This window comes from Trachypithecus francoisi, unplaced genomic scaffold (genome assembly GCF_009764315.1).
Source record: "Trachypithecus francoisi isolate TF-2019V2 unplaced genomic scaffold, Tfra_2.0 Lachesis_group5, whole genome shotgun sequence".
NCBI lineage: Eukaryota > Metazoa > Chordata > Mammalia > Primates > Cercopithecidae > Trachypithecus > Trachypithecus francoisi.
This window is the reverse complement of record NW_022681470.1, coordinates 54,294,532-54,311,338: the sequence shown is the minus strand read 5'-3', so window position 1 is coordinate 54,311,338 and position 16,807 is coordinate 54,294,532. Positions and strand designations below refer to the sequence as shown.

General features: G+C 30.6%; 1 protein-coding gene across 9 annotated transcripts in view; it reads left to right on the top strand.

Moving 5' to 3' along the window:
• DENND1B (DENN domain containing 1B) overlaps positions 1-16,807 on the top strand; it is a 291,773-nt gene that overhangs the window by 172,920 nt on the left and 102,046 nt on the right. For all 9 annotated transcript variants that reach the window (XM_033200326.1, XM_033200323.1, XM_033200324.1 and 6 more), the window contains 2 exons: positions 2,330-2,375; positions 7,095-7,196. In XM_033200326.1, coding sequence (XP_033056217.1) covers positions 2,330-2,375; positions 7,095-7,196 — 148 coding nt within the window. The remainder of the gene's footprint in view (positions 1-2,329; positions 2,376-7,094; positions 7,197-16,807) is intronic.

The following is a 16,807-nucleotide window of genomic DNA, read 5'->3' as shown; positions in this document are numbered from 1 at the left end:
TGACCCATCCATTTATCCCACCAACATTTGTAAAATGGACTTAGTAATTATTGTTTTTAGAAGGCTTAACTATTAAAACTCTTTCATTAAAATGTACTTTGAAATTTCAGACTGCATGGGCTCTTCTGTATTATAAATCTTGTGAGTAGGATAAGCTAACTTGAGGTGAACTGGAAGTTTACGCAGTGACTTTAATAATTTTATGCTATTTTGGATATAGGCAGGGATTGAGATATTTAAGATCATGGGAGTTGCCTAACTTCATTTTGTTAAAGTTATCAAAACCTCGTTGTGGAAGCCTAGATTTGCTAGTGATATGCACTTTAGTCTTCTCTGGAGCCCCAGAATGAATTCAGGGATGAGAACTTGAACTAGGGAAGTAGTGGAACAGTCCACATTTGTTCCTCCTGTTTCCTTTTGAAGGTAGAAAGTCTCTTAGGTCTTAAGGATATCAAGGCCTATAAAAAGTTCTCAACTTTCAGCCGAGTGAAGTATCCAGAATATCAGATCAATTCCAGATGGTCTCTTGCATTCAAATTAAAAAAATAAATAGGAAGGAACAGAGCTAGAAAGGGCAAAGACAACTGGGAATTAGAATCTAGTACAATAAGAAGTAATGAACTAGAATGTATAGGCTAACGAGGAGTAAAATAAGAACTTTAACACTTACTTTGTAAATTCTGGATATATAGATTAGTGGTTAGCCATCTTTAAATAAATTTGGAACTTTTTAAGATTATTTTGAAATCTCTGCATCTGTCAGGGTGCCTGTGTAATCTATTGCTGGTTCTCAGTAGCAAAGTGAACACACAGAAATTTGGACATCTCTGTTTTGATAATGACAATGATGTTTAGAAAATTATGCAAATCCTTTGAGAAACAGGATTATCTGTTTGCATTAACAGAAAAGGTGTGTGATAATAGAGCACAAAGATGCCTGTAAAAGAATTGCCAAAAATGTTTTATTTTATTTTATTTTATTTTTTTTGAGACGGAGTCTCGCTCTGCCGCCCAGGCTGGAGTGCAGTGGCCAGATCTCAGCTCACTGCAAGCTCCGCCTCCGGGGTTTATGCCATTCTCCTGCCTCAGCCTCCGGAGTAGCTGGGACTACAGGCGCCCGCCACCTCGCCCGGCTAGTTTTTTTTTTTTTTTTGTATTTTTTTAGTAGAGACGGGCTTTCACCGTGTCAGCCAGGATGGTCTCGATCTCCTGACCTCGTGATCCGCCCTTCTCGGCCTCCCAAAGTGCTGGGATTACAGGCTTGAGCCACCGCACCCGGCCAAAAATGTTTTATTTTAAAATAGCTATTTTTTCATATATCCACTATTGCCTTCATAGATATCTGTCAATTCTCATGTTTTACTGTTAGATAATATTTTAAGTTCGAAATGTCAAGTTGAATAATTTTCTTCTTGTATTTCATGAGAAGTATTTCTGAAATAACCAGCAATTCTTATTTTATGTATTAAAAATTTAGTATCTATATTTTTTGCAAGAGTATAAAACCCATAGGAAATATATTCTGTTTATATTGTCTATTATGTTCTCAAGTTTCTATCCTAAGGCCTGGCATCTGCTATGCTCTAAATATCATGTGTCGAATTAATTAATTCAAGATTATTCTCACACTTAAATATTTTTAAATTTATTAAAATCATTTCATTAATAAAAGTGAAAGTTGGATAAATCTGAATTTATACAACTAAGTAAATAAAAGACAATGTATACGAGGGGAAAGATAGCACAGTAGGTGAGGAAATTGTTTCCTTTTGTACATCCAGTTCCGGAACAGTGCCTGACAAACAGTAAGTCTTGATAAATATTTGCAGACTGACCCTGTGACCCTAATATTTGGTGACATAGGAGGTATGTATCAATGAAGATATATATTAAGAATATCATAGAAATGAGAATTTAATTGAATAGGAAAAGATGTGCAAAAAGGATGTAAATAAATTTGATGATTATTTAGGATATATTTGCTATGAGGTATATGGAAAAGATTCAATTCAGACTATGGCCTAGACCTTGATATTCTTCTTAAGTTAAAAACAAACCAACAAACAAACTTTTTAGACATTATAACTCTTGATTAAATTATAAATGACTTTATGATGTTTATAAAAAGCAACCTTAAGTTTAAATATATTAATGGCCTCTAAGATTAAATTTGAGCTTTATATATTGAATAATTTTGAATATCCATAATGTGTTATGCTGGAACTGAGCATTTAATACATTTAATTTTTAATCATTTTGAATTACTTATACTGTTGTTTCAGTTTTAATGAACTGTATGAATCTATGCATATATATATTTTTAATTTAGTGCCCCAATGCCATACCTGATTGGAATACACTCCAGCCTCATAGAGGTGAGTATCTTTCAGACATGAGATAGTGATAAAATTAACTCATAAAATAATAGTTAAAACAGTTTTGTTTTGAGGGAATATCAATGGAATAGGACAAAGAAGTGACTCGTTTCATATTTAGAGTATGCTTATCATTTTTAAAAAGACAACATTGAAATAATTTCATTTAAATTAACATACTAAATGACCATTTTTTATGGCATGAAATCCATAAAAATAGGTTGTATTTGGTAGAAATCATATAAGTTTTAAATACTAAAACTTCAGTCCTTGATCAATTGCCTTTTTTTATGGCAACTTGAGATCATTTATATCTCTTTGTACTTATTAGTCATGAAGTAAAATTTTTTATTTTGCAGATTTCATTATGTTCCCATTTATCAGTATATATATTTTAAATGTGGTTTTAATATACTAATCATTAACTTTAGAATATAGCCTTAAGTTTTAATTTTCAGTTCTGTTTGGGAATTTAAAATTTAGTATTTTTTTTCCACCATTACCGCATCATTTTAAAATTATTTTTGTCATTTAAGTTATTCCTATAGTGAAAGACCTTGAACTATTAACACCATGAACTTGAAATTAGTGAGATTCCCAGGAAGGTCTTGGTATCGGGTCAGCATCTTAATAAAATAAGCAAAAGGCTTGAATTAAAACAAAGGATTGGGTCAATTGAGTGGTGTCATTATGCTGGATGCTATCAGTTTTATTCAGATAAATTTATCATTTTTTGCTGGTTGTACAGATTGTACTTTAACCCAGTTTCTAATGAGCAACCTAAATGAGTTAGCTTTGGTTTTCCTCTTAGTTGCCATCACTGTATACACTCCATCAGTCCTTGCTTTGATCAAAGATGAGTCTGTTGATATATTTTAAAACTTCTGAGGATCATATTGGGAGAGACTCATGCCCTTTTAGGAGGCGCAGGTTGTGGATTCTGACCTGTACTCTAGCTTTGGGCATTTTTTCTTATCACAAAATGCTAGGGCAACATTTTTTATTTGTTTCACCAATAACAAAAAAAATATTTAAATGAATATCTTGAGTGGGTTTGTTTGTAATTTTGAAGTCTGAGTTGCATAACTTTATGACTCCTTATTTTTTATTCATTTCTAGAAAACATTCTTACATGCCAAGGTAGTTTCAGTGAAAGGATAAATTGCATAAAATAAAATATGAATGAATAGGTACTCAATTTGTTACTAGATTATATGACTAGCATTTAGTTTATCAGTAATTTGACTTTATTTAAAATCTAACCTTGGTTGGATTGTTTTCTAAAAAGGGTCATCAAATTTGATTTTTATATTAGTGTACTTGTGCTTCTTAATGAATCTAATAGGATACATAATTTTTATAACATGTTTATTTATTTATAGAGATGAAAAATATTTGAAGTTGTTGGTTATCTGTTGATATTATAGGTTTTTTTGCTTAATGATTCTACATCAAGTTTTAAAACAAATGATTCAGCTTTTCCAAAATACCGTATAAAAGGGTATATATTTTAAACATTCAATTAAATTTATCACATATTCTTGGATACCTATAAGGAAAACCAATACTGTTTTTAAGTAGCAAATTTAAGAATTATTTGCTCCTTAAAAAGTGTTGTCTTAGAGAATAATCCATTCTAACTTTAAATTGACTCATATTATTAAATGAGAATATTTGAAGCCATGATTAGACTGGTTGAAATCTCTGTATTTTTCATACTCTGGACTTATCTAAGTGTCTTAATAGTCAGCCTTATTTTATTTAATTGGTTTATTAGTGAATGAGAAGCTATACTGGGCACTTCAGGAATACTTTTAAAACAATTGGATACCATTCAGCAACTTTCTTGTTAATCTATTACAAGATGATGTCAATCCCGCAAATTTCATTCTTGTTATGGCGCTATTAGGAAGATTTTTTTCACTAAAATTTCTACCTTTTATGCTTTTTAATTTTTACCAAAATGGTCTCGTAATTAAAATATTGATACAGCTATTTACATATTTAATATGTAAGACCGAACTGAGTAAATGTTTGCATCTTGCTTGGCAATTACAACCAATTTTTCTTTAAGGAATAATTAAAATATTTTCTTATTCCCTTTCTCTTGGTCAAGAGAGTTTCAACACATTTTATTGTTTTATTAGGTTGGTGCAAAATTAATTGCGGTTTTGCTATTTTTTTTTTTAAATGGCAAAAACTGCAGTTAATTTTGCACCAACCTAATGTAACAACTTCTAAATGTATTTGTTCAAAGACATGAAATTAACATCCCTTAACATATTTCTTTCAATTGTTTTAATGAAATTATGAGTAAAGGATGGCCAGAATCTTTTTAAAATACAAATTTCCTTCTAAAATAAAGGCTAAAGACACTTTGTTCTGCTTGAAAACTAGACTTTGGGGATGAACTCAAGGCAGACTAAGGCCTGCAGGTCATAAGGAATAAATTAGTAAAGGCTACAAATTTGAGGAATATCTTATTGTTTTAATGTACAACGGATTCTAAATAAAATGTTGACCCAGTTTTATAAAATCATGTGATTGCTGCCACTGTGTCATTTCTTTGTATTAATGTGCATATTTGTAGCCATATTGTATGGAAAAGTTAAACATAGAGGGTGTGAGAAAGACTTCACTAACTTCATACAGTTGTTCTCAATAAGCATTTCAGTCTATATCTAATATTATTTTCTTATTTTTGAAGAAAAAGACAGTTTTTAAAATTTTCTTAATTTTGTATCTCATAACTTTATGAGATGTAACAGTGAGACACAGAAAGAGGTACCATTTTATATACCACATGACTTCCCATGCCTATTTAGAAAAAAAAATAGTTGAAGTCTAATTTGGAGAGAAAAAATAGATAAAATATTGATACTAATCCAAATTAAAATAAATTTGCTACTTTCTATTTTTTCCTTTTTTGCTAATGTATTAATAGAATTATTTTCATGTCAGGGCATCTCAGTTTATTAATTTGAAATGAATTTATTTTTCTATTCTTTTTCAAGTGGTCCGTTAAATAAAATTTAATATTCAGCAATTACCAGATTGTTAAAACTAAGAGCAGTTTTGAAAAAAGTGTACATGTCATAGTAGTACCAATTTCCTTGTTCTGAGTCTAGTGATAATGTCCTCACAAAACACTTTGTGGGCACATAACCTTATCTTAGGCTATTTACAAATGAAGTGATTTTATCCCTTAACAAATACATCAGGTTTATTGGATTGTCTTTACAGTTTCTGTCATAAAATGACAACTTAAAGTTGAAGATGAAAATCAAAATTATGACATGTTTTTCACACAAATGTGATTAATATAATTTATATTTTTACTTATAAAATAGGTTATTGTAGTCATACTATAGTTACTTTATAGGTAACTACACATATATGTTCTTAAAGCGTTTTACATATATGTAAACATGTGAAAAGAAAAGGAAATGAGTGTATTTGTAAATATTTTTGCAGTAGTATCAATAGTATCACTGTGGGTGATTCTCTGCTAATATCTTAGAAGTGGCCATCTTTTAAGTCTTTATAATAAAGAAGACAGATTTTTAGAATCATCTGTCCTCATTGTAGACATTAAGCCTTTCTTAACATGTGGAAATTCTCTGCTTTAGACTACCGTTGCTTTAGAAAGTTTAACATTCTAATATGCAGAGATTTGAAATTGTAAATGGATCAGAGAAATTTTAATTATGACCAATTTAAAATAACCAGTTTGGCCAATTTAAAATATAAGGTAATAAGGTTTTAAGTGATAATTTTCAAAAATGACTGTTATTGTAGACCACCACTTAAAAAATACTACACTAAAATTATTAATCTATTGCTAGTTGACTTATACAATTATAAAATTCAGAGTTCACGAATATATTTAAATAATGAGCACTTATCACTAAGGAATAATACTATTTGTTACAAATTAAATAAGACTAATAAAATTATATGAATTGTTTAAGTATACCTATTAGTTTAGGAAAAATGAACCGTTAAGTATTTTCTTTAAGGATGAAAAATATGATAAAATTCTTATTTACTTTTATTTGTAGACATATTGAGATAATTTGACTATTTTGATTAAACTTTCAAACAAATGAGACAAGTCAAGATAGTCTGATAGGCTATTAAATTTGATACCTTCTATTGAAATTCATGTGAGAAATATTACTAACAATAAATTCCATATTATTATCCTGTTATTTTCTCTTATTCAGCCTTCAGTCCTCATCATCAATATACATGTTTTGGTATGGAATATAGATAAAATTTTAAATTACAGTTTAATGCTGTAGTCATAGTTATTGGTTTATGTTATCCTTGCAATATGATTTATGCTAAACATAGGTATAGAGCTGGCCACAAATTCTTGTATCATGGGACTGAAATTAAATGGAAAAAATTTTAAGTATATAATTTGTTTATGGTTTGATATAACTGTGCCTATTTTATAAGAAGTTTTGTTGTTATGTTTAATATAATATGAGCAAATATTCAATTTTAAGCATTTTTACTAAATCTTTTCGTATAGGTTGTAGTCAGACTTTCTCAGGAGGCAAAGTTGTTTCTATCTTTTTATAATATAGGATTTTCCTTTTTTCTTTTCCCAAGCCTAATGCGTTAAGATAATATTTTCTGTTTCCAAGCTCATCATAACTTTGTAAAGTAAATATACTAAGATTTGTATTCATAATTGTGTTTTTTTAATAGAGAGTGAAAAATAAATCATTGGAAGATGTTGTTATATTAAATGTTGATACAAACACATTAGAATCACCATTTAGTGACTTGAACAACCTACCAAGTGATGTGGTAAGTATGAAGGCTATTCAGTGGTGAACATATATGTTTTCTCCTGGACCTCTGAATTACTAAGTTATTTTTCCCACTTTTAATATCTGAAATAAAAGGGTTGGGTATTTGCATGGGGTGTTAGAGGAATCAATGTTGATTCTATATTTAATATTTTTACCTTTTAGCAGTTGAGATTTTGAATGGAACATCATATTCCTTATTGTAAAAGTAGGATCATAATTAAAAAGCTGAATGCATTCATTAGGCAGAGTTTCTTTAAACCTAAGTCTCTTCATCTCATCTTAATCATTATATTACAAAGTAGGCATTTCTGTCTGCCTAGTGGCATGTCTTGCAAAAGAATGAGAGAGTTTTTGAAGGCAAGAAGAAGAAGGGGGCCAATTATCGGCTTTTGCTTCCCTGCCACCTGCCAGCGCTTTTCCTTTTAATTAATGATCTGATGTTACTGGTCAATATAATAAGAAATGCTTGTACAGTTGGGGTCAGAAAATTCTGGCTTTGATCTCCCTCAACTTTCTGAAACATTTATTTGTTTTCTCTAAATTATTTCAGTTTTATTTTAATCTTTTCGATCCTGCTGAGGGCTGCAAGAATGAAAACCTACACTGTTTGTCATTTGCTTTGGCAGAGCAAAGACTGCTTACTTAGAATTCTATTTGTAAATTAAACTGCAAACCCAGTTTGTCATAAAAGACATCTGATCCTTTTGAAATGACGAAAACTGTCTTTTGTCTGTAAAGGCTGATAAATTAAGTGCCAGTTCTCTTCTGGTCTTTGATCTTGCGGAGGGTTGTGTGTGTGTGAGTGTGTCTGCAGCTTATAATGGGACATATTCTGTATGTCATGTTAAATAGTCTCCAAAAGTGCATTATTTTTGGCCTTCATATTCCTTAGTACGGGACAAAAATGCAAACTATTACTGTTTCTGTATATATTTTAATGACTACTTAAAAATATCTTTATAACATAGTTCTAAGTTAAAATAACTTCCTTTTAAAAAAATCAAAGCATTTATTCTTTATATGGATATTAAAATTTGGGAAAAAAATATCTTCAGAACATATTTTTCTGTAATATTGAACTACTTTGAAATCCATTATTAAGGAGTTTGAGAAAGTGAATTTAAAAAATCCTAAACTCAAAAATTCACTAATACCAGCCTTGATTGGCCTTCTGTCTAATGATAGGAAAAATATGATTTTAAAGTCAAAATCAGATTATTTATGCCCATAATAACCTAAAATACTTGCTGACTTTGAGGCATATTAAAATTGAAATACCTTATCTTACTGTAGTAAAACTTATGCTATGAATGTATAAATCTAAACCTAGGCCAGTGAACAATTACATCTTTTTAGCTTATTATAACTAGATTACCTCATTATAAAATTTTTGCAAAAACAAAATCACAAATAAATTATTAGAGTTATTCATTTAAAAATCATTCAAAGTATTATTCACTGTATAGAGAAATAATTATGAAAATAGAATCCCAACTTTTAGAAACGCTTTCCTTATGTACATGTACTTCCTACCGTTAATGTACTAGGGAGAAAGATTGTTTGTTAAAAAGAGAAAGAAGAAAAAAAAAAGAGAAAGAAATTCAGCTTTTCTGTACATGATATTAAAATTTTTATGGGCAGCTTCAATCAATGACAGATGATTCTTGAGAAAAATAATTTTTGAAATTTTATTTTTTGATGGGTGATTTTTTTTTAAATTGAGAAATACTACTTTCCTAGTAGAATTAGTTTGATGATTAAAACATTTATTTAAATATATGGAGAAGTATTCACACATGTAAAGGTCTAAATATATAAAATGACAGAAGGGACCATCTTGTTATTTACTCATGAACAACAATGTAAACATAACTGAAATATTTAAAAATATAGATAAAAGTTATACTGAAAGGTGGTATAAATTGATTGAATAAATATATGCTTGAAATTCAGGGACACAGGCTTACAGAGAAATTTAAAGAACAGACAAAAATTGTTCTGAGATGGAGTTAGGACCATTTACTGAAAGTATGAGATGGATTAAAGTTATAGTAATTTTCTAAAAATATTTTGGGTGATTTTTAGAACCCATTTCTAATAAATTTAGCTTTTTCATCTGTTTTCTATCTCTTATAATTTTGGAGGAAATAGGGTGAAGCATCACATCATATTTTAGAAGCTACCCTACCCCCACTAGACAGAACAGGACAGTTGTAAATGTTTTAAATGAGATATGTTAAAATCACAAATGATCTTCCTAAAACTTTTTGTGTGTGATTTAAATTGATAAAATATACTTGAAACCTGAAAAATGTTACTATTAGTATTGTTTGATTGTTTAATAGGTTAACTGAGATTTAAAGGGGGGGGGTCCTTTTAAAATCATTCACCAAAGCATTTAAATTATACTTATGGGCTGGTTGACTTTCTATGCATGTGTACTCTATTATTGTGTCAGTTTGACCAGTGGTCTTGGCTGTTCAAAGGTCATTGGTCACAGTTGTCCTGAATTACTAGTTCTTTTTTCCTGTGGACCCTCTGCTGTGTTGCATGCTGTAATCTTCTTAATGGCTTCATTCCAATATTCACACATAATATTTTAGATTTATTGACTGTTAGAAATACTACCATGCCAGTAGCAGTTCCGCTACTCTTAAGGTATTTAAAATTGGAAAAATAAATCAGGGCAAAGCTTTCAGGATTCCTTTGTTTTCGTTAAGGGAGGGGGAAAACCTCTTTTCCTGTCTTCTGACAAGAACACTTGTTTTTTGATTTCATCATTTCACTATAGATTTGTATCATTAAAAGAAAAAAAATATTTTATTGGGAGTGATTTTAACGATATTGATTATTATATGGAATAACTTTTAAAGGCAGTAGATCCAATAAAATATACTCTTGTAGTTTTTGTCTATGAATATATTGTGACTTTATTTTTTTAGTGGCTATGCCAAATAGACACCTTCAAACATCTGTAGTATAGTTTGAATGTTTTGAAATAAAAAAAGTAAATGTTAGGACTCAGTTACAGCATCAAGCAAAGTTAGTGTTATTGTGGTATGTTCATAAGGGTGAGAAAAAGAACCAATTGAATTAAATATAACATTTGAAATCTCAAATGAGTTGATTTTAATTTATGAAAATGTAGCATTAAAACCTCCTATTCCAAATCTGCATACAATTTAGTTTTAATTGCATAATAATTTAAAATTTATTTCTGAGATATTCCTGCTCATTTTAATTTTTATCATCAACATTTTAAAAAGCAATTTGGAGGTTGTTACTATTTCAAATATAAATAGGATTACCCTCTTACCAGGAATTAAGCTAATAATTAGAATTTTAAGATTTAGGAATTCTCATATGAATATTAAATTAAACAATTATAAATTCCTATGGATGAAAGTACATTAGAATTGACATCTGAAAAAGTTACATGTATTACAATATTCATTACAACAGGCAAGTTTTTTGACCTGTATTGCTTAACTGTCTCTAATAATTTAAATTCGTTCGATTGTAAGAATAGTAATAATATTGATAGGTCAATATGCTATTCCTATTTTAGATAAGAAAATCAAGGCACAGAAAGTATACTGTTAATGGTATATCTAGAGATTCATTTCATAGAGGTTGATCCTCAGGCCTGTGTCTGAAACAGTAGACCATGGTCCCTTTCATATAAATGTTATATACAATGTAATGAATAACTCCTTTAAAATATATTATAGAAGCTTACTTGCCACTTAAACTTGTTAAAGAAATATTAATTTGATCCATTTGATCTAAATTAGGATTTTCAGCACTATTTTTAAAACTTCATTTTTGTCTTAAATATAATACTATTGGAAAATAATTTTGTGTTTTCTACTATGAGGGTATATAGAAAATATGGTACACTGAAGAGTTATTGTACAAGTCACTGTAGACCACTGTGTGTTACAGGATAGCTATATCCTTATATGTAGCATATTTCATTACTAAAACATTGAAAAGACTTTATTTTAATGATGCTATCTAAAATATCATGTATATTATAGTGAAGCTTTCAGGAATCATAAGAAGGAGTGCCTTAAATGGTTTTTTTGTGATTAAAAAAAAGAAAGACACGAATTGCTCTGAATCACCAAAAATCATTAAGAGCATATAAGAACTGGAGAAAGTCTCTAAATCTCTGATATCAAATATTTGAATATCTATATTCAAGTGAATTTATTAATTTGGGGATAAGCTTGAAAGAATTAGTTTTTTTCAGATAATTCTAAAATAAACTTTAAAAAAATATTAAGTTATGTAAGCAAATTAAACTCTTAGAACCACACGGACTGTCAATGGATATGTTTAATTCATTGAATATTTCCTGTAATCTAACATGAAGGTTTAACATCTTAAATTGTCATAATATATGTTATAAAGAAAAATAGGCCCCAGAGAATATGATATTAGTTCCAGGTTTGCCACAGTTCTGCTGTTATCCTTATTGTGTTTAATGGTAAATGAAGTCCCTACCAAATTTCTAGGGTGGTCAGGTTAGAAAGATTCATTCAGCTTCTAGAGTAATTTGGAGAGCATTTTATTACTTCAGGAGACAAATATTGCTTTTAGTTTGCCCTTGGAAAAGTATAGCCATGCTTTTTCTTCTCTCAATCTCCAACTGGTAGAATCCAGGCATCTAGTTGTACCTTGCCCCCGCCACACAGCCTTGGTACAGTGCTTCATAAATAGGCGTTCAATACGTGATTGCTGAAAGGAAATATAATTGCACTTCTTTTATCTTTAGTAATAGAAGCTTGCTTTTAAAGTCTGTTTACAGTTACCTCCTAGAACATTTTATAAGGATGTTTTCATTTGACTTTAATAATAATGAAAATGAGAAACCTGGATGCATATATAAAATATACTTTTTTTGACTATGAGTATAACCTTTTATTTCCTGTGTTTAGAAAAAGAGACCATGTTGTGATGGCAATCACTGTGCTTCTGCATACCCAGCTGAATGTCTGTGGAAACTCAGCTATTCTTTTAAATAGTTATTATCAGAGATATAATTATTTACAAAGTAGTTTTTTTTTGTTGTTTGTAGGTAAACTATTATAGATTTTGCTGTTCTCCCAACTGTTTTCTTGGTGTATATTTTTAAAATATAAACCTTAAATACTAAAAGAAGACAAAAGCAAAACCCAAAAACCTTAACTGTGCTTCTAAACATTTAAAAGATTTTTGTTAGTTTCTCTCAATTGAATAAGAGAACCTAGCTTTCCCACAGCAATGATCCAGGCTTTGGTAATCCCTCCCTTTATGTCTCTGTACTTTTGCCATTCTAAAGTTGATTTATTGTTTGTTACTTTTAGTGATTTTAAGTGCTCAATGAAGTTCCTTGGCTTTCTCGTGGCTTTTCATTTCCAACTAAATTACCTCGCCTTACTTTTAATGTCTTCCTCCCACCCACCATGTATTATCTTAATAGCATGCTTCTTTCTCTTGTTACTGCAGATATATTTTTTTTCTGAAAAATGTAAACCTTGATTTTGACTTTTAAAATTATTTCCAATTTATTTCTGGTCCTTTAAATTCTTGATTTTTCCACATTCAAGCAACTTTTTGTGTGTAATATTGTGAGCACTGTCACAATAGCGGTTCCCAAACCTTGCTAATATCATAATGACCAGGTGACCTTTTAAATGAATTATGTTTCTGAGCACCATCATAGATACTTTGATTGAGTCAACTAGAGGAATAATTGTAGAATTGTGCCTGGAACAGGTTGTTAGATTTGTTCATTTATTCATTCATTCAACAGGTATTTATCAAGTATCTACTGTGTACAAACATTGTGCTAAGAACTGGGTATATAGTGGTGAACAAGCAGACATACACTCTTATTTCATAGAGTTTATGGTGTGTTAACACTCATCTAGTATTACAAATAGAGACAAATGTTATAAAGAAACAGAGTGCAGTTGGAGAGAATTACAGTGGTATCCTAATTTGATTAAGGGTGAGATAGGTAGATGCTGAGCCTGTTCTAGCTCAGTGACACAGTAAAAAACCATGTGTGCCTCTGTGGTGCAGCAAGGCATTGTCTTATGTGGTAGTGCCTAAATTCTCGGGGGCTCGAATGTTCTTCTCCAGCTTAATAGTACAGGCTGCAAGCCTGAGGTTTCATTTTTCTTATGACGTGGCAGGAACCTGATGCTGTGACAGTTGCACTGAGGATGGGATTTCAGGTGCACCAGTATGAGAAACTATGGAAGCAGTTAGGAGCTTGGTCTATATTCTTATTTCATATCTCTCATATATCTTTATACTGTTTATTATCCTTTATACTGTTTATTTTCCTTTATACTGTTTATTATCATTTATACTGTTTGTTTACTGTTTGGTGTATTTACTAGGGTACAAGCTAAGCTGCTATAACAGAGAGACCTAAATACCCATTCTTAGATAAAAATAGAAATATATTTATCTCTTGTATAACAATTAAGAGGTAAGTTTTCCAGAGATGTGGGACAACTCTGCCATCCTCAATACATAGCATGCAACTCCAGGTTTAAGGTATGCTGTTTGTCTACCTTGCCCCAGAAAAAAAGAGGAGAATCCACAGAGGGGTATTCATATCCCTTTTAGGGACAGCCTGAAAATGTCATGTTCCTCAACTCATTCCATTTGTCTGAACCCAGCCATATGGACACACCAAGTTCCAAGGGACGAGGGACGTTGGAAACTAGCTGAGTTAACCTAGTTTTGTTAAATATGTACCAGCCCAAACTTAAGATTTCCATTAGCAAAGAAAGGGAGAATAGATGTTGGTGGACTTAAAGCCATCTCTGCTATAAGTACACTGATATGGAAATAATTTTAGCCAAACTGAGATGCCATTTTTACTAGTCCGCACACTCAGATCAGCCTTTTGTGGTCCAGCCAAGCTCAGTGTATCAGGAACATCTTTATGGAGAATTGACCTCAATGATGGTGAGAATGAGTAAGCCAAGTGGGAGGAGGAAGAAGAGGGGGAGGAGAGATAACATATTTAAAGTTTTTCCTGTGGGGAAGAGGTTGGTTAATTCAAGACCTATACAGCTGTAGTGAAATAAACAAAAACATTATGCAAAATGAGATAGTAGAGATAGGCAAGGGAAATCATAAAATATGTGTAGTTCTTGTTAAAGACCTTTGGATTTTATTGGAAATTCATTGAATACTTGTAGATGATGCCATATTAGTTAGGATTTGACAGGTCCTTTAAACCAATGAAACAATGTAATGATACGCTCTGTAAGTATATCATATGCTTTTCATTTAATAAATGTTAAAGGTTACTGTTTTAATCTTCAAATAGAGACTTGTTAGAAAATTATTAAGAGAGAAGTGTTAATTTTGTTTCTTAATAAACTGAACTTTAGAAAGGTTAAAGAAGTGTGGGGATTTAATATCTAATTCATGTGGTAACTATAACATGATTCATGGAAGAGTAAAAGGTTTCAACTTTATATCTTTGTTCTACAGATGATTTTTTAACACTTTAACTTTTATAAATATATGTAGTTTCTAGAGAACAGTTTAGTTGTATGAAAGTAAATATTTAAAAATATCTTAGGAGTGTTTTAGGTTGTGTAGATTATGTAAATATTATTTTAGAACAGTTATTTTTATCTTCTCTTCTTTACCCTGATGTTTCTCTTTGTGATCATTAAAAGTAAAATAAAAATTTCTAGGTATAGCAGTTAATATATTTTTACTGCAGAAACATATCTAGAAATCACATCTAAAAGTTAAGTAAAAGAAGAAATCTGTCACTTCTCGGAAAAACTCAACCCCCTTATATGCTCTGCCTTCCTGGCTTACTCTCCTTTGGTATAATTACTTCATTACTTAGACTGTGTGCACATGGCTTATGCTTTTTTAATGTGTACCTGTTTGGTGTGTTTACTCATGTAATTCTGTCCTTTTATTCGTAGTCACTTCAGTGCTAAGAGGGTAAAAGTGGGAAATTGGTGGTAATATTATTCATGCTACAGTGAGTTCCCACTGTGCTAAAATCCAGGTTATAATTCTTCCCATGGATGACTGCTTGGAGGTCTGAATTCTGACTGAAAGGAATTTAAAACATTTGATACAAGCAATGAAGTGATGCTTATTTCTGAATTTTCTTTTCATTGTTTAACTTTTCATTTGTGATCTATCCTAATACTAATTAGATTTTTTTAAAAAAATGTATTTACAGAGTGTAAAGTCTCTAAAGACCATAAGATAAAATGTCCTTTGTGAAGTAATCCTTAGCCATTGGAGGTTGAAACTAGCTTACTTTCTTAAGAATAAAAAGATAAAACAATTGGTATTTTTTCAATGTTTATAGGATTATGTGATAATAGCCATATGACTAAGGTTCCAAATGCTTTTTTGAATTCAGAGTTATGGGTGAGTATAAGCCTTAGGATTTCGTGGGAAGAGATACATTTATTTCATAACTAAACTTAGAAGTTTGGAAATTAAAGCAGAAAATGCTCTTTCCTAGACCAGGTATTTAAAAGTACAGAACACCATCATTTTTATAGATAAAAACTGCTAAAAGCTGATTAGCACTGCAAAGGGCATTGGTAACTGGTGATAATTTACTCCAGTGATGTAAAGACCAGAAACACAGCAAGATTGATGCAATCATTTTATATTATATTAATATCCTTATATCTAAAACTGATTTTTAAAAACAATTGTTTTCTTACAGACTCTTTTTGAGCATTCATTTGCACATGTAGAAACACTTAGCTGCCCTTCTGATCTCTGAAAAACAGGAACAACTTCAGATGTACTGGCAATTGAAGCCCACTAGAGTAGGTCAAGGAAAAATTCTTTTTATGTAATTTGTAAAAGTTGAAATAATATAGAAAGAGGCAAAGGAGAAATATAATTATATTTCTTGCCAGGCAATTTTAGTTTAAAATCTGTATGAAATTAGATAGTATACTCATGTAGAATAACACTGTCCAAAAAAAAAAAGTGAGCCACATGTATGATTGTGTTTTCTTGTAGCCACATTAAATAATAAAATAAATAGGTGAAATTAATTTTAATGATATATTTTATTTAACCCTGTATATAAATATTATTGCTTCCAAATATAATCAATATAAAATTTATTGAGTTTTTTTATTGTACTGAGTCTTCTAAATACAGTGTCTGTTTTACTCTTATGGCAAATCTGAGTTGAGACGAGTCAAATATCAAGTGTGTGTATGACTGATAGCTACCTTATTGGCCGGCATAGTTCTAGAACAAGTACTTTCTTTTTTCTATTTTCTACACATCCACAGGGAGCTCAGGAGCTATCATTGACTAGTTTTGGAAGTGAAGGCTGCATTTTTATAATTTGGTTCAGAATGGCTCGTGACAGTGTGTTTAATACTCCCGTATAACTCAAGCAACAATTATGCGGTCAAGGATTTGGTATAATGAAGGTTGAGGAATGGCTTGACTTGACTGTATTCTTAGTGAGCATACATGTTGTGATTGTCTGGAGAACATTGTGTTCTTGATTTATGGAGAACTGAGTTGTGAATTTCATGTTTTATTTTAAAAAAGTACACATTAAGGAATTTTCTTTTGCAG